The 26,928-nt window shown below is 40.8% G+C and overlaps 1 protein-coding gene across 3 annotated transcripts in view; it reads right to left on the bottom strand.

The window, feature by feature from the left end:
* Positions 1 to 1,344: 1,344 nt before the first annotated feature.
* Positions 1,345 to 26,928, bottom strand: part of WFS1 (wolframin ER transmembrane glycoprotein) — a 42,925-nt gene continuing 17,341 nt past the window's right edge. For all 3 annotated transcript variants that reach the window (XM_068149517.1, XM_068149516.1, XM_068149518.1), the window contains exons 3-8: positions 12,957 to 13,039; positions 11,339 to 11,483; positions 10,354 to 10,524; positions 9,651 to 9,731; positions 5,506 to 5,651; positions 1,345 to 4,007 (exon numbers count right to left, since the gene is read on the bottom strand). In XM_068149517.1, coding sequence (XP_068005618.1) covers positions 2,199 to 4,007; positions 5,506 to 5,651; positions 9,651 to 9,731; positions 10,354 to 10,524; positions 11,339 to 11,483; positions 12,957 to 13,039 — 2,435 coding nt within the window. In that variant the 3' untranslated portion in view covers positions 1,345 to 2,198. The remainder of the gene's footprint in view (positions 4,008 to 5,505; positions 5,652 to 9,650; positions 9,732 to 10,353; positions 10,525 to 11,338; positions 11,484 to 12,956; positions 13,040 to 26,928) is intronic.

Here is a 26,928-nt window from a genome sequence, read left to right as displayed (position 1 = left end):
AACATGAGCAGGCAGTGTGCCCAGGTGGCCAAGAAGGCCAGTGGCATCCTGGCCTGTATCAGGAACAGTGTGGCCAGCAGAAGCAGGGAGGTCATTCTGCCCCTGTACTCGGCCCTGGTTAGGCCACACCTTGAGTCCTGTGTCCAGTTCTGGGCCCCTCAGTTTAGGAAAGATGTTGACTTGCTGGAATGAGTCCAGAGAAGGGCAACAAAGCTAGGGAGGGGTTTGGAACACAAGCCCTATGAGAAGAGGCCAAGGGAGCTAGGGTTGCTTAACCTGGAGAAGAGGAGGCTCAGGAGAGACCTTCTTGCTGTCTACAACTACCTGAAGGGAGGTTGTAGCCAGGAGGGGGTTGGTCTCTTCTCCCAGGCAACCAGCACCAGAACAAGAGGACATAGTCTCAAGCTGCACCAGGGGAGGTTTAGGCTGGATGTGAGGAAGTTCTTCATAGAAAGAGAAATTAGCTATTGGAATGTGCTGCCGAGGGAGGTGGTGGAGGATGAGACTGGATGGGGTGCTTGGTGCCATAATTGAGTTGATTAGATAGTGTTGGATGATAGGTTAGACTTTATAAGCTCAAAGGTCTTTTCCAGCCTGGTTAATTCTATTCCATTTCCAGCCAAAATGGGACCAGAAAAGCAAAACTTTTATTTACCTGTTACCTTAGACCATTTATTTTCCTCAGGAAGAAAGAGATTCATGGTTGACAGATGTCAAAACCAAAACCACCCAGAAGACAGGATCCTACTTCATAGATCTTTTCTGATAGGCTCAAGTACAACTATGTGGCTTTGGATGGTAGAGGCTTCTGCAACACCAGGCTTGGCTCACTGCCTGGGAGTTGGGCAGCATGGCCATAGGTGACTTTGGGTTTTGTCCCAGCTGCAGCCCAGGGTGATGTTCAGGAGGGTTCTCATAGCTGGAGTGCATCCAAACACTTCCCTTTCCCCTCAAAATGTGCCTTCTCTATCAGAAGTTCTCACTGATAGCACTTTGTCCCACCTTCAGTGATGACTGATATGTAAAGGCAAAAAAGAATCTAATGGAGGATCTGTGGAACAGGGAAAGAGTGAAGTGTCTTTGAAATACAGTTGCCCAGTGACCAAAGAAAGGTAGCAAGTGACAGTCAAGGCTGGGGTAAGCAGCACCTGTAGATTTCACAGCTACAAGAACTTCACCTGGTGTAATCAGAGTCTAAATAATGTGAAATACAACTTTGAGTACCTCACCCCAGCACATTTTGAACTGTCTGAACTGTACCTTTCAGGGAAAGCTGTTACCAGCGTAACACAAACAGCTGCTCACCACGTCCAAGGGAAATGAACAAATGTTGTACCCATCCAGTTCAAGTTTGCATTTTAGGTTTATTTGCACAATACAAATCGTTAAACAAACACTCTGCTTCACTTTCTGCTGTAGACTTTCAGTTGCTTTGGCTTGCCTGTTACTGGTATCACCTCAATACCAGCCTTACCCTGCGTTTCTCCTTTACATGCCAGCATGGATCACACCTTAGTGTCACAGATATGTAGCTCTCATCACCAGTCAGAACAAACAGCAAGTTCTGTACAGAGTATTAATCCAAAAATAAAGGAAGCTGGAGGGCTTTCTACAGCCTTGCTGGGGTGAAGTGCTGTGTCCTTTCAAAAAGGATCAGTCACTACCTTATAGATAAACAGTGAAACACTGAGTTCGGTATGCAGACATCACCACCACGTACTGGCTATAAGATCAAGGAAATACCAAATAAATACAAGCAATACAGGCAACATAAGCTCTTGTCAGCTACCTACTCTAAATCACTCCTGTGAAAACACTAATGGTCAGGTTGGAAATATTTAAAGAGTAAAGTGCTTTTAACATCAAGTGAAGCGTCTAGTGTTGTACCACAGGCAAATACCTATCCACTGTGGACAAAAAGAGTCTCCATGCAATTAGTCAGCAGCAATCCCCTGCATTCATTTATGATCTTGAACCAGTATAGATGACTTCAGTCATACAGGGTGTAAGGTCAGGATACAGAGGGTACACTTACAAAACTCGATGCTCTACATCACCACACATTTGGAGCACTGCTGCAGAGAGGTGGGGTGGTTTTTCTGTTTGGCTTTTTTTTGTTTACCTTTAAAGGAGCCAAACCTTTGGTAGTGTAAATGCAGCATACACTGAAGATACCACTGAACCAACACGAGAGCTCACTATGCAGCTGACAGGAATGGGAAGAAGAAAAAATCAAAAGCAAATTTAATGGCTTTATGCACTGTGCTCCTCCAGTCATGCTCTATTTTCACATGCCTCCCTGCAGGTAGGAGTTTAGACATGCAATTCAAGCAAGTGATTGCTTTCAGTTCAAAGACAGGCCATTTACTGCCAAGACGACCCTCCAGAATAGTGCTGAATTCAATTATACTTCCTTGCCTCAAGTTCAACAGCACTTTTTTGAACTCATTGCTTGCTTTCAGCACAATATCTTTGGTTATATCATCCTCCTCTATAGGCTTGCTTCCATTTTTGCTGCTGAAAGGCATGCCCACGGTTATCTCGAATTTGTATCGGTCAAACATTTTCATGTGGCAGTTGTGCTTTGTCAGGTACTTGAGCCGACACAATTCTTCCTCCTCCAGTGTAACATTTTTGGGGTCACAGAGGGGGTATGTCTCACCATACAGGCACCTCATCCAATCCCCAATGAAATGAGGCAGCATATTTATTGCAGACTCTGCACTATTGTCGATCTCAGTCACCCGCACGTATTTGAACCGCCCAGTCCACGTCACTCTGTGTCCTTCCAGGTGGCTACACAGAATCTGAGTACGTGCCATGTTGGTCTCCTTCCAGGAGCGGGGTCCACAGAGGAAGGCATACTGGTTCCACGTCAAGGTGGAGTTGTAGACTTTCATCCCCTCCGACCGATACACATAGAACCAACAGAACAACACCACGGCTGTAATCCACACCAGAATGAGTTTCACGATCGAGCTGCGAGTGAGGGATTTGACCACATCAACCACAGAGAAGTTCACTTTCGTCCACCATCGGAAGAGCAAAGGCACAGTACACAAAACCAGAGTCACTACAATCTTCAAGAGCTCCAGAGACAAGAACCACTTAATGAAATGGATGAGACACATCAGTGCAACGCCCACACCCAGCACTGGGAGCGCGAAGAGGAACAGAAAGTAACCGATGGAAGCCCGAACGAGCCCAATGCCGGAGGACTCCTGCAGAATGACCACAGACAGTTCACACCACATAAAGCAGACCAGGTATGGGACCAGGTAGCAGTAGGTGCCTTTAAAATTCCGTAGTTGTGCCATTCTAAAGAAAAGATAGAACAAATACAGAAACAGAAGGCATGGGATGCTTACATTCATCACAAAGAAATGGCCTACAGGAACTGTAAAGAAGGTTTTACCCAAGAATTTCAAGTAGCCAAAATTCCCAGGCAATACCTGCAACAGGGACAAGCACCCTGCAGCTATCTCAGTCACCAGTGCTCTCCGTGTGTAAGGTTCTGCACATGTGCTCAAACTCATGTAGCTTGTCACTGTGAAGAACACTGAGATGGTAGCTAGCTCTGAACATGGTATACAGTCTTTGCTTGCTATGGGGAAGGAAAAAATGACAAAGAACACCGAGACCAAAAAATAAATGTATGGCTCTAAGTGATTCCACCCAAAGTTCACCTCAGCTTGTTCAACATCGAGGTTTGGTTCGAAACGAAGCAGCAGGTCGGTCAGAGTGCGGAAGTTCTCCCAGGCCTTGCTGTCCTGAAAAACCTTCAGCGTGCAAATCACCATAGAAATGAAGGACAAGTAGAATATGACTAATGGAATAATGAAGGCAAAGAAATCAATTGTCAGATTACTGATGATGAAGAAGAAGATGAGAGCATTGATATGGTGTGTTGGAACGATGGTAGAGAGCCAGTGCATTCCCGCCTTGGATGCCAGATCTATAAGGTATTCTTTGATTTCCATAATGGCATGGAGTGGGTATTTTACAACCTGCAAAGAGAGAAAGAGGCATTTTATATAGCAGCAGTTTTGTATCTTTCCATCACAGATCCTCTCAGCTGAAGCACTCAGATGTCTAAGCTCAGCTGCCATGAAAAGATTTATATTTCAGACCGATGCTGCTGATAAAATGAGATTACTGTGTCTGAGATTATTGGCTCTGCTCTGATTAATTCAGTCAGATGCAGCTCAGAGGCGATTTTGATTTCAGGAAAGATGTATTTCATTACCTTTGACACCTATAATTAAATGGCTTCCTAGTCAAATATTCTGCTCTGCTAACTTCATACTGAAGATAAACTACGTGGCTGCAGTCCTGCACTACCTTAAGTCATTACCTAAGCTGTGAGTAGTGTAGCTTTAAAGCATTTAACTCTGCCACTGTTCTAGCAGGACTGTGCTGTATATTCTGAGCAGCACACACACTGCAGGAAATGGTGCACATGATTCATGTGCACTTACAGGAGATCTTTACAGCTGGGGTTTATCTTTAGAACAATTCTCTCCAGATACCTAGGGGTGCAGCTGTCAAAATCTGGTTTGAAAGGATAAGAAACATCTTTAACTATAATTACTACATGTTAGGGGTTCTTTTCACTCCCCAAAAGTAACTGCTCAGGATCTTCAAATTCTGTCTTATGTGGCATTCTCCAGCACAGTAACCAGACAATGAATCAATCATGGAATGACTTAGGTTGGAAGGGACCTCAGAGATCATCTGACTCCAACAGAGGAATTGCTGGATTGAATCCTCTCCCTATGACCAACCACACACTTTATGTAGGATCAATAAAGAGGTGCAGCCTTTTCCCATTTTTTATCATTGAAGGCATCCCTGTCATTCTTTCTAAGTGCATTTCTCAGAACAGTATTTATTCAAAAGAACAGAAAGAGATACCCCTCTCACCCCTCCTTTTCCCCCCACTCCTACCTATGTGATAACAAAATGACAAGTACAATAAAACCTCTCACATCAGCAGCTAGAAACCCCCTATCTTGCATGTACCTTAATTTTCCCTTCTTTCACTATCTAGAGAAGTATTAGCATAGAAGACTACTAAAAGCCAGTTCTACCACTCTTGAGTTCCTTTCTAATAGAATCTTTTCACACCTCAAGGCTATGGATAATTTTTCCCTCCTGCTTGCTCCTGTTTAAACAAGAAAGATATGAAGCATATAATAACATCTGTAATAAAAATATGGCAGCTATGACAGGGACATTTAAATCCTGACTGAGATGTAATGAAGGTAGATTGCCATCTTCCAGGGAAGATGCATTATCCCCTTCTCTTAAATATATGACTCACATACATGAAACTATAAACATACAGATGAAGTCACGTCCAAATAAGAAAATGTGGCAATGATTTTTGAACTGACATTTATAGACAAAACATCAGGTTTGAGAGTGATGTGCAAGTGAGCTCTGTCTGTCTGAAATGTGTAAGTTAAGAACCCTTCAACAACCTGTTTGCTGTTGCCTTTTTACCTTCAGTCGCAGGGGTAACTCTTCAGGAGTCTTCCCTGCCAGTTCCTCATCTTCCTCTTCATGCACAAATAGGTTGGATGGGATGATTCCCTTTGCATACTTCTTGGTAATTTCAACAAAGTCATCCAAAGCAATGAATTTTTTAGCTAAAAGATAAAAAGAAGACTTTGAGTAAATAGTGTCACTACAACACTCTACTGATTATGAGTTGGAACAGGAATTTTCTTTCCTGGTTTAAGGAAGGTCTACTCTGGGCTTCAAAAACTGAACTACTGACAACACAAGCTCACCATGCAACTTGTTCTCAGTTCTGGGCTGAAAACAACAAGCTGCTTGTGCCAGCAGTATATAACTACTCTAAATCTTGTTAGACCAACAGGTAAGTTTATTATGCAGGAGAACAGAGTGAGTGAATGCAGAGCTTATCTGCCAAGTATTCTAAGGAAAGAGACTACACTGGCTTAGGTCACAGAGTTTTAAATCATCAGCTGTTTTATCTTTGGCAACTTCTTGAGAGTAATCTTTAACTACAGCCACACTGAAGGTACAGGAGCAGTAATGAATGATCTGTAAGATATGAATCAAAAAAGCAACTTCTGATTTGGCATTCAACAGGCATCTTTCTGAGGTCAGAAGACACAGGCATTATTATGGGAAATGTCCAAATATTAAAGTCTGCAAGATTCAATACAGATTAGAGTGTATTGACTTAATATGCTGTGTGGCTATACAAAGGACCTCCCCCCAACTGTATCAGCTACAGGCACCAATCAGATATACTCAGCTGTACAGAGACAAAATTTATCACAGTCCTGGGAAGTTCCTTATTTGTTCCTTTGAGTAGAAGAGAGGCAAGAAATAACTTCTGAAAACTCAAGGGATGCTGCAAGGCAGAAGATGACTTATATACACTGCTTCAAACTTCCCACAGCAAGCTCCCTACATTAGCATGGATTAGCTGGTTTCTATGGCAGACAAGCTTGATGCCATTTGTAAAGAAGGCTAATTAACTGCAACTTTTTTCCACACACTAAAGGAAATGACACTGCTGTGGATGAGAAAGACTTTTGAATGACAAAAATCTGTAACACATCTCCTACACAGTAAGTTTAGCTAGTCAGCTGATACAAAGATATGAAAGCTGGGCTGCTTAATACTAGTTTGAGATTTTATAGAGACAGAAAACTGAACTGTTTCACTAAATTTAAAACTGGAGGATTAGTAGGTTTCAGCCTATTAATTATTATTTTTTTCCAATGCTGCATTTATAGAAATGATATATAAATATATTAGCATTTTACACTGAAAACCACTCTAGATACAGAACAAAATAAGGGAGTTTCAGCAAGATATCTGCTACAGGAAGCAGAGTGTGCAAAGTTCAACAGAAGAACAGCAGCTTGCCATGTAGCTTTTGCTTTCATTTCACAACATGGATGTTGCCTCTTGCTTGGCCTTTTAATTCCCCCTCCCTTCACTGCATGAACCTGTGTGTCCCACAAAACACCATCTGACATGCCTCTCAAGAAGAAAGAAAGGATTTATTTTTGCTGACTATTCTTATGATTCACAGACTGCAAGGCAACATTGCCTGCACAAAGAAATAAGCAAAGCTCCTTAGCAGTCTTGTTCAGATCAAGCCTAATAACAAGCGTATCATAGAATGGCTTAGGTTGAGTTTTCAGACCATCTACTCCAACCTCCCTGCCATAAGCAGGGACCTTTCTCAACTAGACCCAGCTGCTCAAGGCCTCATCCAACCTGGCCTTCATCACCTCCAGGGAAGAGGCATCCACAACCTCCCTATGCAATCCACCCTCATACTGAAGAGGTTCTTTCTTAGATCCAGTCTACATTTATTGTCCTGTTGGGACAAAATCTAGAGTAGTAAGACAGCCTTCTTGGCGTGGAATCAGCAAGTAGACATGGTTAGAACCTCATAACAAAAAAGCCTTTAACAGCACTTTTACAGGACCATGGGACATCCTGAGAAGGAAAGAGTTACTACCTTACTATGTATAGATGGCCATCAGGTTTAATAACATGTACAACCCCAGGCACACAACAACTGTCCAGTGACAACGTCAGCTCTGATCTCCTGTTTGTACCTCAGCTCAGATCAAGTATCAGCAAACACATCTGGCTTAAAAAAGATCTTCCAAGTACTGGCAGTGTTTTAAAACCAAAGGAAGTATCTGCTGCTGGTAAGATAAATGGAGAAACTCAGTGAATCACAGAAGAAAATTCTAGAGAGTAACAGCTGTCTTGTTCACCCATGAAAAGATGAAAGCTCTCTGGAGAAGAGGTAACAGCTTAACTCCTGCTTTAAGTGATGAAAACTTTTCAGTTTTTAAATGTTATTAGTATTTTGTCAGCTAAGTGTCTCTTAAATTGATATAAAAAGCCTAATGTTGTAGATTCTACTTCATTATTCACATTTTTTTTTCCTTCAATGTGGTTATGACAAATTCCCCTGCCTCCCCCAGCCACTGTAGGAAAAGAAAAATATGCACATCAATTTCTGCCCACGCTTACATGTAGGTTCATTTACTCTCCTGTTATTTTATCTGCCATTTAAGCCTAAAAAAGAAAAATCAAATAAATAAAAAGAAAATTTGCCAGCTCCTTTTCTGACACCCTTTGAATTATTGAAGCATCCAGCACAAAATTACTTGCTTTGCACTCATGCTCTATCAGCATGTGGTCAGCGCAGCTAAAGGATGGAAGGAACCCTTCATTAAGCTCCAATGCAACACAGCTGCAATGAACCCACCGACATCTGCCTTATGATATGGTGACTGGACAATGAAACATCACAGTCTTATTCTTGGAGGACTATTTCTGGCTTTCCAGAAGTGGCAAACAATCACAAGAACAGCTGACCTAGTGTCATGGAGCTTGATCCCCACAACACTCCCACGAGCTCCTCCCTTACACATATACACAGGCATGTGGCCCTCCTCCTCTTTTACTTCTGTGGTTAAACTCCACTCTTACAAATGTTACCTTCAGAAGTCCCCTGCACAATCAACACAATCCCTGAAAGCAAAGGCCAAGCTGACCTAGGGAAATGTAAATCTAGTCTTTCATGGAGTTTAAACCTGCCTGATCCCCAGGTTTGGCTCACTAACCCACAGACCACACATACTCAACTACAGTTGTACTAGCAAGATACACTGCATATGTGACATTTAAAAATGCTCTTCAAGAACAAATCTGGATTGCACATCACTATTTCACATGACCTATTTCAAGAAGGTGAGATTTTCCCCAACATTGACTAATCAAATCTTGTGTTAGAGAATGTTGCTGAAAAACTACGTTTCACAGTTTACAATTCATTTTCTTCATTTAACGATTTGGCTTTCCACCTAAAGGCCCAGCAGTGCTTGGTGCCATGGTTTAGTTGTTTAGGTGGGTTGGATTGGTTGATGGGTTGGACACAATGATCTTGAGGGTCTCTTCCAACCTGGTTTATTCTATGTAATATGTAATTTATTAGGTATGAAAGGCTAGGGAGAACTTGATTTCAGTTCCAACCTACCAACTCCACCAGACCTTACAAACCACACAGATTTGGGCCTAAAAATCTGACCCTATGTGTGTTGAGTGGTATGCTCCTTCCTACTACACCAACTACATCCCCTAAGCTCTGAAGAAATATCATGGTGCATCTTTCCCATATCAATTCCTAAGCAAATAGAAAAAGACAAACATTAATCATAAGGGAAAGGCAAACAGAAGCAAGACAAATAGAATGAAGGATCTGTCTGCATTAAATTGTTGCATAATTAATTCCCCTGCTGTAATCAGACAGCTTATTACAGTTTAGAACTACAACAAAATTAATCAAAGTGCAAAACATAATTTTTTTTTTGCTGAATAGCCTTTAAGTGCTGAAAGGGTAAGATTATCAAATTAACAAATGGCACTCATTAGTACACTAATTACTGTTCAGGTGACTAATGGTGATGGCCTTCTGTGAGTTCTGTTATTTACCTTGCACATATAATAAATTGATACCATCAGTTAACAGCAGTCCAACCTTGTTGTATGTTCTTCCTCTTGCAGCACAAAATTGCTCAGCAGAATAAAACAGAAACCAAAACCACAGGCAAAGATTGAAAGCAGCACTGGGCACTCACATTCGCTGCTCACTAAGCGCTCCAGCATTCTCCTCTGCTTCTGCACAGACTTGGGGACCGGGCCAGGTTGCTTCTCACCATCTAGAAGTTTATGCAAAGTCAAAGCAGTCAATTAAAGTGATTGAAGAATAACTGGAATGTGCTTCAAGCTGCACTATTTGAAGAATAGTATTTCCTCCAAGCCAGGAAAAAAACAAATAGACACATAAACAGGTGGCTAAAGAGCCTTCTACATTCCTCTGACTGTATGAGAAATGGGAACAGCATTGACACAATTAACACATGCTGCTGTAATGGCAATGAACCACGTGTCTAGAAGGCTGGTTTTGCAAATTGAATTATCAGGATGAGTGCTTAGAAAAAGATAAAACCCCAAACAATAACAACTAGAAAAATCCTACTGCAAAGACGTAAGAGATTTATTCTCCAAGGACAGCAAGCACCAAATTCCTCTGTAATGCTTGGTCACTTGACTAAGTGGTTAACTGAGTCACAGCCTACAGCAGAAGCTGCCAGGCATTTTTGGTCTAGAGAACACAGTTGTTAAAAGAATTAGAGTCTTTAACAGTTCTTTTTTTTCTGAAGCACATCATATTTAGTGTTATCCCAGGCCTGACTGTTTATAAAGCCTCTTAGATTTCTAGCTGTATTCTGCCTGTGTGTCTAAGTGTTATCAATACATAAATCAGTTCATAAAACAAACCTTCATTGTCAACTTGCCCAACATTTTCCAGTAGTTCAGACACTGCTAACTGTTTCTTCTTTTTGGGGTTTAATTTCCAGTACATGACCAAGGCAGCTTTCCTCACAGCTCTCTCCAAGTCAGTCTCAGATGATAACTTTCTCACTTCTTGCTCATTTTCAGAAGTGATGCCTTAAGAAAAGAAAAAATATATTACACACTATTATCCCACACCACTCAGAAATAACAGCTTTGCCCACAATTTATTTTTACTCAGTTTCATCTGAAACTTTTCAAGTTTCATTCAATCTGGACCACCTATATGTAAAATCACTGAAATGCCTTTCTGTGCCCTCCTCTCATCAAAATCTAATCACTTCCCTTAAGTATAAACTGTGCTTCAAAGACTGTGCATGACATGCATTATCCTGAAGTCTTGCTTCAACTTTTTCAGGCAGAAGTTGGAACATGGATGGCATGTAAAAGGCAGCAAGGATTTAATGAAGAGTTGTGGATTTCTTAAATTTCTTTTCTGTATTTAAGACTTCAGATAGATGGTAGGTGAGAGGAGACCACTCCAAGCGTGGGAAGTAACATGAAGGAAGATGTGAAGCTTAAAGTGGGAGAAGCCTCTGAAAAGAGACCAATTAGGAGGGAGGTTGGAGAGGGGCATGAGTGAAACAACAGCAGATACGTAGGAGGTGTGTGGTTATACATGACCTTCACAGTCAAAGAAAAGAAGTTTCAATGAAAGGTGAGAAGGGGAAGAACAGGCATGAATTCCATTAAGGAATTTGAGCAAATGATTATTAGAAATGCTTTTATGAGCACTATGAGCAATTAATGCTTTTTAGAGTACCTGTTTGAACAGGCTGCCAGCAGCTACTAACATCATTTTGCCAGGCACACTCCCATCACATTTTCACCCCTCTTCAGTGTTAAAATGAATGTAGGATTAATTCAGATAAAATGGGAGGAGCAAATATGAAGTCTCAGAGAGCCATACCTCTTCTGTCTGCCAGGCACCTACGCAACAGTTTGACAGCTTCTCTTCGACCTTGCTTAGCAGCAAGGATGAACCAGTCAACAGCACTACAACTGTTAAGTTCTTCATCCTCCTCTTCTGCTAATCTTAAGAAGTGTTTCCCCACCTAGAATAAATAAGGAACAGAATTCCTCCAATTACTGAAATACACCCTACTCTGTCTCTCCCCTCCTACTCTGGTACTTGGCTAGAATAAGTTCTTTGAACAAAAGGTCAAAACATTTGCTCCTAGCACTAAGGAACATAGCTGTAAGTCGATCTTCTGCAGGGAAGGATCAGTTTCCAGAGCTTGAAGCAAATCAGAATGACAACACATTTGGCCAGGTCAATGAATTAGTTGCCATTTGTCTTCAGGCATCTAGCAGAACCAGGTACAGCTCCTGGTGTGAAAAAATACATTCATACATATGTAATCTAAGCCTATGATGTGTGCATAAGCTATTTCTTACCCAACCAGAAGTTACGCCCTGAAAGAATGTTGATGGTATTTGCTTCTATGTGGAGGAATGGGGCAAAATTGTGGACTTTACAGCAGTGATCCCCTCAAGGGTAAAGCTTCATCCTGCCTAATGCCACCAGCTGTTTCAAAGGTGAGGAATCTGTCTCTGTCTCAGGTTACAGGTCCAAGGACAGCCTGCCCCTCAGGCAAGTTGAGGTGGAGGGAGGGATAGAGCTCGGTAATGTCTTTTTAAATCAGCTTTAAAAGGATTTCTTTCTCATCCCCTCTTATTTTCATTTGTAGAAAAAGGAGCAGTCTTTGGGGAAAAACTCAAACCACAAAGGTGTGTGTAGGAGAAATAACCACTCCCTTTTGCCATCAAAACTGAGGCTGGAAAGAATGCTCAAGTAAAACACTAACCACATTAAAAAAATTAAAACCCTTCTCAACAATTTAAAACTATTTATACTAGACCAATACACCAGACAATGGAATGCAGCAGAAAATGGTTGTAATGTTTCTAAAGCCTAAGGGACACCTGAAGTGCTAATACAGTATGGGACAGTACAGGCATTATCAATTCAGTTCTATCAGCCATTACACAAGCAAACACAACTAAATTTCAATATACAAGGGGCCTCTTTTCTAAACTGTGCTAGTTCAACCAAGAAATAGTATGAGAGCAAAGCATCAGCCAAGCTCTGTTCCTCCTAAAGCACCTGAAGGGTAGCTTCTTCCACAGAGTCCAGCCTAGGAATCCTGGTGTCTTCCAATACAGTGTAGTGCTGAGCCAACAGAATTTGAACAGTCCTTATCTGCACTCCTTCAAAGGAACTCTGGCACTTGCTTTTAAAAAGTAGGCAAAAGCAGTTCTGTACCTCCTTTGTGCTCTCAGCCTATCCTCCCCATTTGCATGGGTGTCCTAAAGGCTTACTCAAGAATCAGACCTGAAACCAGCAACACTCCCACGCAAGCAGCATTTCTAAAGGCAGAGAAACCATTTGGCATCACCTTTCTTTGTATGCTTTAAGATCAAAACAGACACAATTTGACTGAAGAAGAGGTAGCAGCTCTGCAGCAGGCGGTGCTATTTTTAGGATTAAGAGCAAACAAGACTGGACAAAGAGCATCTATAATTACCTCTGTCTGTGCTTTTGGTTCTCCAGCTTTGGCCCTCTCAAGCAGTTCCTCAAAGAGCACTTCAGGTTCTTCTTTCATGCCCTCTATAAATTAATTTGATAAAGAAAACTGTTTACTAGCAACATTTGAAAACATTTTATAAATACTTGGCTATATGTGCCTAAAGAGTGAAGGACTAGAGCTAAAAATAAATCCACCACAAGTGTTTTGCAAGAACAGTGGAAATCAACTTGTTATAATATTTACACTGAAACTCAGTGTTTGTACTTCAGCCTATTCATCATTACAAATACCTTGTTATTTGGGACTTGCCACAGGGTTTCACATATAGAGTTTACAGCTTCTCATTTATTACCACAGAACTAACTTCTCAACAGAAGAACATTTATTAGGATAAATATGAGCACATGTGGAACATGTAGCATGGATCAGGTTGGTGCTGTTATTCCTGACAGCACTTCAGCCTTTCACCTGGCAGCCTCTTTTCTTAGTAGTGGAGACTTCAGAAACAGCCTTTACCACATGTGCAGTACATGTGAAAGCTCACCTCCTCAGTCTTTGCAGCACACAGAAACTAACAATGACTGCACCTTATAAGCCTCACTAGTTTTTGAGGTTGCACACTCATACCATTTTTCTCCTCCCTGCTATCTACTCTATACACAGACTTTATTTTTTTTTCTTCAAAACTATCATATTGCTCCCCTGGTTAATCACAAAGAACAAACATCTTGGGAGCTTTGTATGACATGCACTGTTTGAGAGGAACACTGTGCTGCATGCTACCTGAGCGAAGAGTGAGTTTAATGGACAAGGTGGAAAAGGCCAGAGCTGTTACTTCTGAGGTGACTTCTCACAAATTAGTTTGGAAGAATTTTAGAAAGAAAAAATCAATACAATTTGCACACTTTTAGCTGGGCAACTGCAAGAAAAGAGAAGACCACTGAGTCAGAGTAGAAGCTTTACCAGTCAGCCTAATATTGTAGTTAGAAAGAAAGACCCAAACTCAACGGTAAGCACCAAAGCTTGATCCCTATATACCACAACACCCTACAAGGACACCAAACCCACCATGACAGTTGGTAGCTACACACTGAAGACAAAGCATGGAAAGTGTGGTTTGGAAGGAGAGCTTCCAAATGCAGGAAAGTGGCCATGAGAAGCTTTCTGGCATTCTCTCAAGATTATAGACTTCAATCTCTACCTAATTTGGGCAGCAATAACAGAAGCTTGTAAGCAGCCCTGCTAACTGAGGTGCCATTCAGTATCGGTGCTTTCTCAAAGGGTGGGAGGAAGGAAGAAACAAATCCTATTCCAAATAATTTCCTGAAGAAGAGGGCTACTAACATTCTTTAACATCCCTGGTTCTATTTCCAAACAAGAGCAGGCTCCAAGAGAATGCTTTCATGAAAATGGATATATTTTAACAGCAGCAAACCATGAAGTGAGTTTTCTCCTTCACCATGCCACAGTTTTGTCTGCCAAGCTCCACTTGGAAAAATAATAACAGCAGATTATAACATGTTGTCTGGTTAAACAAGGCATATAGTGAAAAATAATTTTCATTTAGTGCTCAGTCTTTTCAGAAAGTTGTAAAAATATTATTGTAACATAGGCAAACAGCATCTCAGCAAAATTAACCACTTGATCTCCTTACTTTGATATATAACCAACAGAGTGGAACTCTAAACAAGTCAGAAGCCTCTTTTCCAAAAGGCACCACTCACACCAAAAGCCATCACTCAGGGGCTTTCTGCTTACAATAAACAAGAAGTTAGAAGAAAGAGCATATTCTTTGAGAGAAACATAATACTTGTCTATCTACCCCACCCAAGTAAGTCAGGACATGCAGTCATTTTCTGTTTCTTCTTGTGTTTTCCTGTCTATTAACTCTGCAGCACAACTTCTGCAGCAAGCCTTAGCTATAGATTTTCCCCCCTCCCCGCACCTCCCTGTTTAGCATTTTTTGCATGTTGAGAAGAGATGACCACTAATATTTTGGTGATTCTCTGCATAAAGCAATATAGGAGGCAGCACTCAGAAGTCAGTGTTTGGATTTAAACACACACAAAAGCAATTTGCTAAACTGATGTAAGCCCTAATAAGAAAGGTGGCTTTCTGGCAAGCTTCCTTTCTCCCCTGCTCCACTTGCCACACCCTAGGAGCGTGGCATGGCTCTGGCCCCTTCTATCCCTTGTTCAGATGAACATCTGTTTGTTAAGAAGGCATTAAAAGCAGAATACAGGGTGGTTCCTCTAGTTCTAGGGCAAGGGCAGAACAGGTGCTTGTGGAGTGTTTCAGGTATGAAACTTAAAATAGCTTTAGTAATGCAGTGCTCCACATCAAGCAATATCTTTGCTTAGAAGAGAATAGAATCAACCAGGTTGGAAAAGACCTTTGAGATCGAGTCCAATCTATCACCCAACACCATCTAATCAACTAAACCACAGCACCAAGCACCCCATCCAGTCTCTTCCTAAACACCTCCAGTGATGGTGACTCCACCACCTCCCTGGGCAGCCCATTCCAATGGCACATCACTCCTCCTGCAATGAGCTTCTTCCTAACATCCAGCCTAAACCTGCCCGGCACAGCTTGAGACGGTGTCCTCTTGTTCTTAAAGGATAAACAAGAGGATAAATGAGTTGTTCATGCTTTATCCTTAAGTTTCATGGTTGCCATATCAATTAATTTTTTCTTACAATATTTAGGTCAGTCTCTGAAGGTAAAAAGTCCAAACCACAGTCAAAGGATGTTTTGGGACAAGGATGGACAACATACACTTTCTTTCAATTCAGTTCAACACTGGAACAAAAAATTAATGCACCCACCATAAAAAAAACCTTTAAAAGTGGTGATCTATAACTTATCACCCTTGATCTTGAGCGTGTTTTTAGTCAGAAAATGTCTTGATGTGTATTCCACCCACATAAGAGCACCACAATAGAAAGGCTGTCAGTAGAAGCTTTTATTTTCCAGCTTTGCTAGAAACTCATGCCTATTTAATGTCAGATTTCACTGTCTTGAACATAAAAATTTCCAGCAGAAAGGAACATTCATTTTGCAAAAGTTCAGGCATCTTTTATGACAATTAAAATAGACTTCACTAGCTGTTGTGTGTCAGGTGTGTTTATGTAAGTCAATGAAGGCTATCAGTTATTCAAGGTTCACCACCATCGCAGTCATTTGGCTGAAAGCAGGCAAGTGAAAGCAGGCAAGTTCTAGGGAGCACGCTGCATGCATATGAGAAGCAAATTAAGACAGGACCAGAACATGGAGTGGTAATGCTTCATAATTGACTGTAGCTCCTACCCTGCCACCAAGACCCTATGTAAACTGTATTTTGTCATCAGGAAAAGAAATATTTGCAGTAAGGGTGGTGAGACACTGGAACAAGTTATCCAGAGAGGTCATGGATACCCACTCCCTGCAGCAGTTCAAGGCCAGGTTGGATGAAGCTTTTAGCAAGCTGCTCTAGCAGAAGGTGGCCCTGCCCATGCCAGGGGCTTGGAACTAGATGATCTTTAAGGCCCCTTCCAATGCAAACCATTCTACGAATCAGGCTGCTCTGTGCTTCACTTCCTAATTTACAAAACAAGCTAATTCTGCCTTCATACAGACAGATGACTCAACACAAATTAATCAGTGGATACTGGAACAATGACATTGTTATTTATTTTCATGTGTGGTTAAATCTTAAGGTAAATGATATAGCATCCTTTAATTTTTACTATGCCATTGAAAAAAAAGAAGTGGGGAAAAAAAATTGTGATCTGCAAAGGAGGAATTAGATGTATTTCTGAGTCTGCTGGATTTATGTCCTCATGCTAAAGAAAGCATTTAAATCTCTGAAAGTCTACAGAAATGCCTACCTTTGAAATTCAGGCTTTTCATTGAACAGGTTAAAGCTGTCACTTAAACCCTACTTTATTAAAGCACTCATTAAAGAAGACTCACTACAATGAAACTGATAAAGTCTTGCAGGCATTTCACAGTCGTATACAGCATTTAAAGCTGCATATTATTAGCTGAAAGACTTCACAGATATTATCAAAACATTACTAATAATTTCTGTTTACTAGTAAGAAGTATACTTTACAACTCCAGAAGAGACAGGCTGATGGAAACTAAAGATTACTGTTTACTTTCTGAAACCTTATACATTAATTTACACATTGACTGTGTAAAGCAAGATCCCAATTTTGAGCCCAGCCTTGCTGCTATGGGTTTAAGTGGGAATTCAGCATGCAGAATAGAGTAGAACAGACCAGACCAGGTTGGAAAAGACCTTTGAGATCAAGGCCAACCTATCATCCAACACTATCTAAACCATGGCACCAAGCACCCCATGCAGTCTCTTCCTAAACACCTCCAGTGATGGTGACTCCACCACCTCCCTGGCAGCCCATTCCAATGGCCAATCTCTCTTTCTATGAAGAACTTCTTCCTAACATCCAGCCTAAACCTCCCCTGGAGCAGGTTGAGACTGTGTCCTCTTGCTCTGGTGCTGGCCACCTGGGAGAAGAGACCAACCTCCACCTGGCTACAATTTCCCTTTAGGTAGTTGCAGACAGGCATTTTTACTGTTTCTGTTAGGTTTTGATCAAAAATAGGAAATGTTGCAAAAGGAAACCCTGCAGTTCTTAAAAGAATACTCTGCAGCACTATGTCAGCGTGCAATTCCTGTCCCTTACCTCTCAACTTAACATAGTAGGGTTTGGTCCAAGTGAGATTTCAAGGTACTAGTGCTTAACATTTTTAAGACATAAAGAGGGAAGATTAACCTTCCCTTATTTCAATTTTTTCACAAACAGAAGCTGAGTACTTCCAAATGCTTTGAACAGTGGAAAGCTAATTGGAACAGGACAAAAGGAAAATTGAAAGCAGTTTCTCAGACAAAAAGCAGTAATGAAGAGAAAGCATTCTTTTGAAATACATAAGCTTAACAGAAATTACAGGTTTTACAAGTGAATATTAAAGCTGCATGGAAACTCTGCTGAACAAAAGATTAATGCATTAAGCAACACCCACACAAAGTGTATGAAGGAAGCCTGTATGGCATACACACTTTATATGATCATGACAACAAGCATTCATCTGGGCTCAGGAAAAAAAAGTGACAAGGACATGAAGGAGGAGGAGGAAAAAACCCCATATGTTGGGGAGAACAAAGGATCTGCAATGACAAGCTATGAAGCAAGATTTCTGCGTTGGCCATCCTGTTTCATCGGTATAACAAGTGTTCCTGAAGTGACTGCAAAATAGTCAGAAAGAGCCAAGTGCATGCACAATCCATCTGACACATGCAGTCCTGGCCTGTGATAACACACTTCCAGGCTCACCAAATATGCACCTAGAAAAGTACATACATATTTTTACCATTTCATGAGAGGATCTGACAGTTGCTACAGGTGAAAATTGATAAAGCTGGCCCAGTAAAAGTGAGCCAAGCAATGATAAGCAGCCTATCTCAAGACTGATCCTGAAAATTTTAGGGTTGTTTTTCAAATAGAGGATTTTAAATGAAGTTTCCTTGATCTTTTGTTTGATTAAACAAGACAATAAGACGAACTGAGAAAAATCAGACCAGCAAAAGGCAGCTATAATAACCTCAACTACCTCCCAGAAAGTATCACATTCAATAGACACCGTAATTCAATCACACATCAACACATCTAATAAACTTCATGAGGTAACTGGTCAGAGAAACCATGACAAGAATTTCTTCTAATTGGGCAATGCACAGAACCTAGTTCAAGAGGGCTCTCTTGCAACAGCAAGTTAGATTTAGTACCCAGATAGGAGTGTCAGAAGCAAGAAATCTGCTACAGCCATATGCAGAAACAAAGACAGATGGAAAAAAAGGCAGGAGGAGAAAAAGTTCTTAGAAATAAGAATGCATCATTGTAAAGCTAAGGTCATAGCAAAACAAAGACAAAGAGGCTTCTTAAAAGCCAAGCATTCAGCTGCTAAAGACAATGCACCTGCAAAAACTCTATTTGCACACGGCTTTGAAGGGTGGCATTTTATGGCTCTGGCCAAGTAACTGGCATTTGCAAACCGCTGCTGTAAGGGAATTCTGTCTCCCACTCCTCAGCTTTCATCAGTCGTGCTCAGTATTGCTCCAATGTTTACCTTTGGTAGGGTACATTCAGAAAGAGATGCTGTTATAGCTTCTTATGAAATCAGTAGAGACCTCACTACACAGTTAAAAACTATGATACAACTGTGTGTTGTAATCATCAAAGACAGGCCATATGACTGAAACATCAGAAGTAACAGCCTGTCACAATCATGAAACACTTCATTTGTTTAGAAGACCACGTAGATTTACTTTAAGTTCACAAATTAAGACACTACAGAAAATAATTTTCTTGGGGTTTTTTACCAACAGCTCAATTTCTACTACGAAGAAAATTTTACACTGTTGAAATATGAAGAGAATAGAATAGACCAGATCAGGTTGGAAAACACCTTTGAGATCATTGAGTCCAATCTATCACCCAACATCATCTAATCAACTAAACCATGGCACCAAGCACCCCATCCACTCTCTTCCTAAACACCTCCAGTGATGGTGACTCCACCACCTCCCTGGGCAGCACATTCCCATGGCCAATCATTCTTTCTATGAAGAACTTTCTCCTCACCTCCAGCCTAAACCTCCCTGGCACAGCCTGAGACTGTGTCCTCTTGTTTTATAACACATGGTAGGAAGCAAACAAGAAGAATGCAAGCCCAAAGTAAATAATGCAGGTATTTCATTACACATTTTGTTTTCACTATGAAATAATCTTTCCAGAATGTCAGCAAAGGAATACACATATTAATGATAAAATAAAACCCCTTCCATTTGCTCGCAGATGCTATGCAAGTATATCTCCCAAGTGAAAGGCATCTAATCTCTTTCCTTCTTTCAGGAAAGAGATCTGGACTGCTCATCCACAGGTGGATGTCTGTTATCAATGTGCTTTTAGAAGAAGTTAGTCTGTACATTTTGTAACAAAAAATGCAGATTTTAATAGCTCCTGTGTGTCACTGGATTGTAGAGCTTTCAGCAGAGCCAGTTTGAGTCTCTAGAAAAATCCTCCTACTCACTTTCCCCAAGCTCCAGAAGTTCAGTGGTACTGTGTGGCAGTACCCATGTAGGAGTAAAAGTTTCTGGCAAAACTGACATCCCACTTAAAAGCAGGCATCAAGCACCACATCATAAACATGATCCGTACATACAGAATAAAATGACACAAAGGAACTCACTGGAGAGAGAGAGAGAGAGAGAGATGCTTTGTACAACAAACATGGCTTTGATCAAAGGCTTTATTCACTTTAGATGCTTGTTTGCTCATCTATGCATTCTGAATTCTTTCATACATTCAGAAGCCTCCTGGATTCTTAACTGAAACATAAGGGCTTGGTACAATTCCGAGTACATTGCATGTTTTCCTCCTATTTACTTCAGCATCCATGATTAGATCTTAAGGTGACCCTGCTTGCCACAAGAACAATTAAAACTATTGATATTAGCATAGCCAGGCATTCTATTTTTTTTAAGGTGGTAGCAGGGATGGGAGAGAAGAGTGTTAACACTTGTTTACCAAGGTGTTGAAGCCTAGGACTCTGCTTTCTCTGGGAGCAGCAATGCATTTGTAAATACCATAATAGTCTCAGGCACACCACAGCTGCAAGTCATCAAATAGCATCCAATTGAAAGGGAGCAACTTCTGCACCCCCACAAAACGAAGGCAAATTGTCAGGAGAGCAATAAAAAAACCAAAAAGCATGTAGGTACAAGATTAAGAGTGATAATAGTATAGAGACTATAGGTTTTCCAAGTAGAAAGAAAACTATTCTTAAAGAGTATTTCTTTCTATCACAGCTACTATTGTACATTGATCAGTTAAAGTCATTAGAATAACTTTACACACAACTAATGATTTTTCCATGCAGGCAGGCATCTAATTAAATCCTTTATGGATCAATTTGGATAAATGCAACATGTTCTAAAACTTGAGAGTTTAAAAACATGTAGGATTTTTGTCATTTCTCAGCTGATAATCACCATTGGCAACCCTCCCCACCAAAAAAACCCAAGAGAAGACAAATGCAACCTGCAGGAAATCAATGTGAGAGAGTTGAGATCATAAACTGCACCAAGTCCACATATTTTTGGGGGTGCTCAGTGGAATTTCAGCAATTCTGTACCACACAGACACTCCAGTAGTTCGTTGGCTCATCTTCAAAATAGAGTTTGCCTTTACAAAGGCTCACCCCAACCATTTTGTACGGCCACAGTGCCTTATTACCATGCTTAGTAAGCCCTCCTAATAATTAACTTCCTGTGCAAAAGACTGTTTTTATTCCTCAGTGTACTGTTTGCAGTCTCACCTTCTAACTTGGCAATGAAGTGGGCCTAACAGTTTCAAGTCTCTCCGTTACTGCAGTGTTAACAGGAATTTGTCGCAGTTTTCTCTGAAGATGGATGTAGTACTTCCAAATGTTTTCCTCCAAGGCCACCACAAAATATCTCCAGAACTCAGCAGTTCTTGCTGATGATGGATTCAGATGCTTTACATTAGAGAACTGGTCCACATGAGGCATGTGTTTTTAATTTTCTCACTGTTCCCATGTAAGGCATTTTGTTTGCACAGTGGAACACACCTACTGGATTCCTTTTAGAGGAAACTACATTAAAAGGGTTATTTTTTAGATTAAATCTTCTAATGTGTACAATAGCAACCTTGAGCCCTTGGCACCACCAAATGACTTACAGAGCCACTCCTATTTCATTATAGAATTTGTTAGAGTTCTTCCCCTTCTACCCTTTGGCTGCCTGTTTCTGTCCTCCTAACACCCTGGAACAAACTGTTATCATCAACTGACACAGGTCAGGAAGTTGATCCACCTGAAAAGTAAGGGAGGAAGATTGAGCTAGGACAGTTGCCTTAATCTGATTCATTGTGTGAACACAAAACTGTCATCAGAGAATCATGAAGGTTTGGAGAGATCACCATGTCCCACCACCAACCCATCAGTAATGGGAATGAGGCAAAGGAGGAGAATCTCTTCTCAAATAAATGAGTACCCAGTCCTAATCCCACATACAGTAAAACCACCACCATGTTCTTAACAGTAGCAGCAGACCTCAAAAAGCCGATTCCCATTATCCTGTACCAACTATGACTACATCCCAAAATTTTAACTGAAAATACAGTTATTAACTCTTGTTTTGATGGGATCCTTTCTCTCCCACAGTAATGCTTAGCAGATGAGTTTTCCAGGAGGCTGAGTAAGTACAGGCAAATTTTGAAGGGGCATTAATAAATTGACAGATAAATTGCTAAGTAATTAATTCTTCAATGCATAATCATCCCCTTTCTAACAATCACAGTTTTCTGATTTCCTCAGGCTTTCCACAAACATTTCACTTTGCCTCAAGAGTTTGGCTGTACAAGTAAACTGCCAGAAAAAGAAAATACAGAAGTGCTAAAAGAGAGCTCTGAAGGAAAAGTTCTTTGTGATCCAAAGTGGAAGAGACTAACACTCAGAAAATATTTGCAAACTAGAGAGGTTCTCTATTTGTTAGCTATCATTTAGCAATGTGCTGGAGGTGCACTGTTGTACTTTGTTACAATGCACAGTAAACTGTTTACAGAGGGAATTTTGGGCACTGTTTATAAATTCCAGGTGACACAATTTATAAAATCATTCCAAGAGATACAAAAAAAACCCCACCCTCATAACCTTCCTAAAAGCAAGCAGAACTCGGCACTCTACAAAGAGAACACAAGAAGCTGTTTCTGTCTGCAAAGCTCTCAGTACAAATACCTTCCCCATGTGTTCTCAGTTCCAGAGCAAGAGATCTGTGCTTATTTCCTTAACATCAAAACCAGAACAAAAACTAATTCCTTACCAAAGGGAAGTTTCTTCAAGCACTGAGATTTAGTTCTGCAATGCTCTCAAAACTTCCCAAACTCTCACTTTTGAATTCCTACCTGGTTCCTCCTCTCTGACCTTACTGGCTATCAAATGTACATCACTGATGTAGAAACGTGTTTCATCCACATAAATTCTCTCCTTCACAATGCCTCACAGATTCCTCTATTATCCAAGGATGTCCTCTTTTATTTGCTGATTTAAATTCAACCCATGACAGCATTAGAAAATAACACCTCCAGACAACCTGCAGCACAACAGATATTCACCTGGGATGAGTCAGTCCAGTTCAAGTTACCATTATGGCTGATTTGAAGCAGTTAAAGACACCCCAGGCAAATACCTGATCACTATCATATCATGAGAAGTTGCTCTCAATTCTGCTTTCTTTTCACCTGAATCAAAAGGGAAATATCCACTAGGACAATGAAAGTTCCTTTCTTGCTCAGCTTACCTGAAGTGTGGATTCCTGTCTCTTCCAAAACCACCACAGTAACAGCAGCTGTATTCTGATACTCAGTTGCTGACAGAATTGAAGGTGCTTTTTTCCTAGCTCTGCTCTGTGTACACGGAGGAAATGGTTCCACTGACAAGAATGTTTTTAATCCTGTTAGGAGAATCTGGCTTTGAGAGCTCCAGACCTCTTATTTGAGCTATTTCTTTTCACATTGCTCTAGGGCTGTGTCTGAAAGGAGGAGTGGATGAAATACAGCTGCCAAAAAGCATGTAGTACCTAGACAGAAATTAAGGAGCCTGTGCACCTGAGAGGCACAGAAGTGTCTTAGGAGACTTGAGTCTCAGTCTGTTTCAACTTCACCTGACTTTATTACCAAGCAGTCACTGGTCTTCCTTGCTAGATACCATGTTCCTCTCAGCACAGACTACTAAAATAATGACAGAATTTCTTTGCTTAAGCAACTGGCAGCATGCCTGTAATTTGCTTACATGAGTACTGATGACTCAATGTTTTTAAGATTTCAGAAGCCCTACTTAGTAGTGTATATGCTTTGCTCACTAATAAACTTCCTGTCCAGGAACATCCTTGAGGGAGCAATATTTTTATTATTATTATTATAAGAGTTGATGTATTGATATTCATTCCATTCCCAACACACACACACCAACCCACAATAACTTACACAGGCAGAAGCCCTCTAGAGAATGCAATGGCTTTGGACAGAAATAGGAAAACTCTCCTGTTCTTTTTCAAAGTAACAAAACCAAGCTCAACAACTGAAAAAAAATACAACATTAAATTCAGATTTCATTTGCACAATAAATTCTTAAAGCCCTGTTACCTCCCATTGTGAAATGAATTATACAAGGAGTAACAAAAAGACTACTTAATGATACATTAGCAGAAGACAGATTGAAAGATTGCCAAGAAAAAAACAACAACTATAGTATAGGAGTTTAATCCAAATGAACTACCTGTGCAGCTGAGGTAGTGTGTGCTTAAGTGCTTTACTGAGTCAGAGCCAGGGTATTCATTAATTTGGCTAATGCTGCAGGAGCTGGGTGCTTCCAGGAGAACTGCTTAGCATTCACACTGATGCTACAGCCTTACACACAGCATATACAAGTAAAGACCGGAAGAGAAAATAACAGATCACAAAACACAGATACCTTGGCAACAATCACCACATGGTTGAGGTTGAAAGGGACCTCTCGAGGTCACCTGAGCTCCAATTCCCCTGCTCATGAAGGGTGACCTACAGCTGGTTGCTCAAAACCACATCCAGATGGCTTCTGAATGCTTGGTCATCACTGTGCCAGTGCTGGGTCATACTCATAGTAAAAACAAACAAACAAATCCACACCAACAAACAAACAAAACCAAAACAAGAGAAGTGTCTCCTGATGTTTGTAGGGAACCACTTGTGTTCCAGTTTGTGCTCACCACCTCTGGTCCTGTCACAGGGCACCACTGGAAAGAGCCTGGCTCTGTCCTCTCTGCACTCTCCCTTTAAGCATATACAGATATTTGGCAACATCCCCCTGAGCTTTCTCTTCTCTAAGCTGAATCCCAACTCTCTCAGCCTTTGCTCACAGGAGAGATGCTCCAGCACCTTCACTGTTGTAGTGGCCTTTCGTTGGACACTCTCCAGTCTGTCCATGTCTCTCTTGTATTGGGAGCTGAGAATTGGACACAGCACTGCAGGTGCAGCCTCACCAGTGCTGAGCAGAGAGGAAGGATCACCTCCCTCTACCTGTTGGGAAAGCCCTGTCTAATACAGCCTAGGACAAAGTAACCTTTGTTACTTGTTATCAATTCCCAAAAAAAGCATAGCTGACTTACTACAAAATAAATTGCTTCTACTACAAATTTAAAGTTGTAGAATTTCATGCAAAATATTTCAGTCACCAATGATGAGGAGCATTCAAGTTATTTAGTAACATATATTACAAGAGCTTTCTGTACAGCAACGTGCTGGTCTTTCCTGTCCTCCTTCAGTTACAGTCATTACCATACTGACACACAGTATCTATTAAAAGCAACTAGATTTCTTAATCTCTCAAGAAAGAAGTCAGAAGAGCCCTTTCCACAACATCTGATCTAGTGCATGTGCCCTTCTACACAGCCACATCACTTCACAGCTAAGAGACCAGATCCTTCACTCTTTCCCAGGTGTAATCAGCAGCTTGAATATTATTTATTGGTGAAGGCTCTAGTGATTCCAAGGAACAACTTTTGTCAGGTCACACATTTTGAAAATTGCTGAAGTGCCAGTTTTCTGTTTGAGACATGAAATTAGTTTCCATATACACATACCTGACTGAACCTGTACTTCTCTACTTGCACTTCAGAAAGGAGTCCTACTGCAATCCCCATTTTTAACTTCTGATGACCTACACACTGATGTGGGTGGAATAAAAATCACCTGCTTCCTTTCTTTTAAATGAGTTTTCAGTTGTAGGAGCTGTTAGTATTGTGACAAATGACATAAATGTAAAATAACTGTAGAAGAAAATACTGGATGAAGATCTAAATCCACTCAGATCCTGGGTTGTTAGACTCCAGGATGACATGGTGGCAAACAGTAACTCATCATGATGCATTAAATAGCTGCATATATTAAGAGGGAGATGAAAAGGGTAATAACAGTGGCACCAGACACTGTGAAGATTTCCATGGAAAAAGATTTAGAGTAACCAGAAATGAGTCAAAACTGAAATGAAGAAATGTATCAATGCTCAAAAATAATCTTTTATAGGGGCACAATACAGAACTACACAGGGGTCATTTGTAAATACAAAGGTCCTTAAAGAGAACCAAGACAAAACTCACTATGATTTAAAAGTCCACTATTTGAAAATCTCCAATTTAGCTAAAGAATACCTGACAGAATCTGTGTAAAACACCCTCTAGGTTGATAGCTTGAGCTGATTTTCAGAATTTTGAGTGAAAGTGGGCATCAACAGCAAAAAGCTGTACTTTCCTCTTTCAAATCATATTACAAAGCCCAATTCCTGTTCTTTCCCTGTTGAGTCATGCTAAGAAACTGTAGAATGAAGAAAGGCAGAGGACATACCTGTTAGCACTGATCCTAAATGAATAATCACGTAATTAATGTTAGAGGTGTCAATTCTTCATCATCTCTGATTTCTTTTACAGGTGGGTGAGGCGACCAAGTTGGTCATGGTACACAGAGGCATGTTAGAAATTAAGGTATCCAGCAAAATTCTCCACCATCTGGCATGTGCCTTTTAGTAACAAAGGACCCAGAAAGTTCCAGCTGTCTGCTCTGAATTGGGTGCAAGCAGCAGATGTGCCAACACAGCCACAGTACTGGGCTGAACTGTGCAGAGCTCAGCTGCATCTGACACATGCCATTGTAGATATCCACAAATTTTAAACTCTTGGATAGCCTTACAGACTTCCAATTTTGAAGAAAGCACAGTAATTTTACTAGACCTTGAACACAAGATCTTCTCGCACAAGTGTTAGGTTACAAACAGTTTAACAGTGGAACTCCCATCTGAATACAGAAGCCAAACATTTCTCTTCCCACCTTTTGCACAAGGCATTTCTCTTATT

Source organism: Melanerpes formicivorus, unplaced genomic scaffold (genome assembly GCF_026170545.1).
Source record: "Melanerpes formicivorus ecotype bairdi unplaced genomic scaffold, bMelFor1.0.p_v2 SCAF_18, whole genome shotgun sequence".
Lineage (NCBI taxonomy): Eukaryota > Metazoa > Chordata > Aves > Piciformes > Picidae > Melanerpes > Melanerpes formicivorus.
This window is presented reverse-complemented; position numbering and strand designations above follow the sequence as displayed.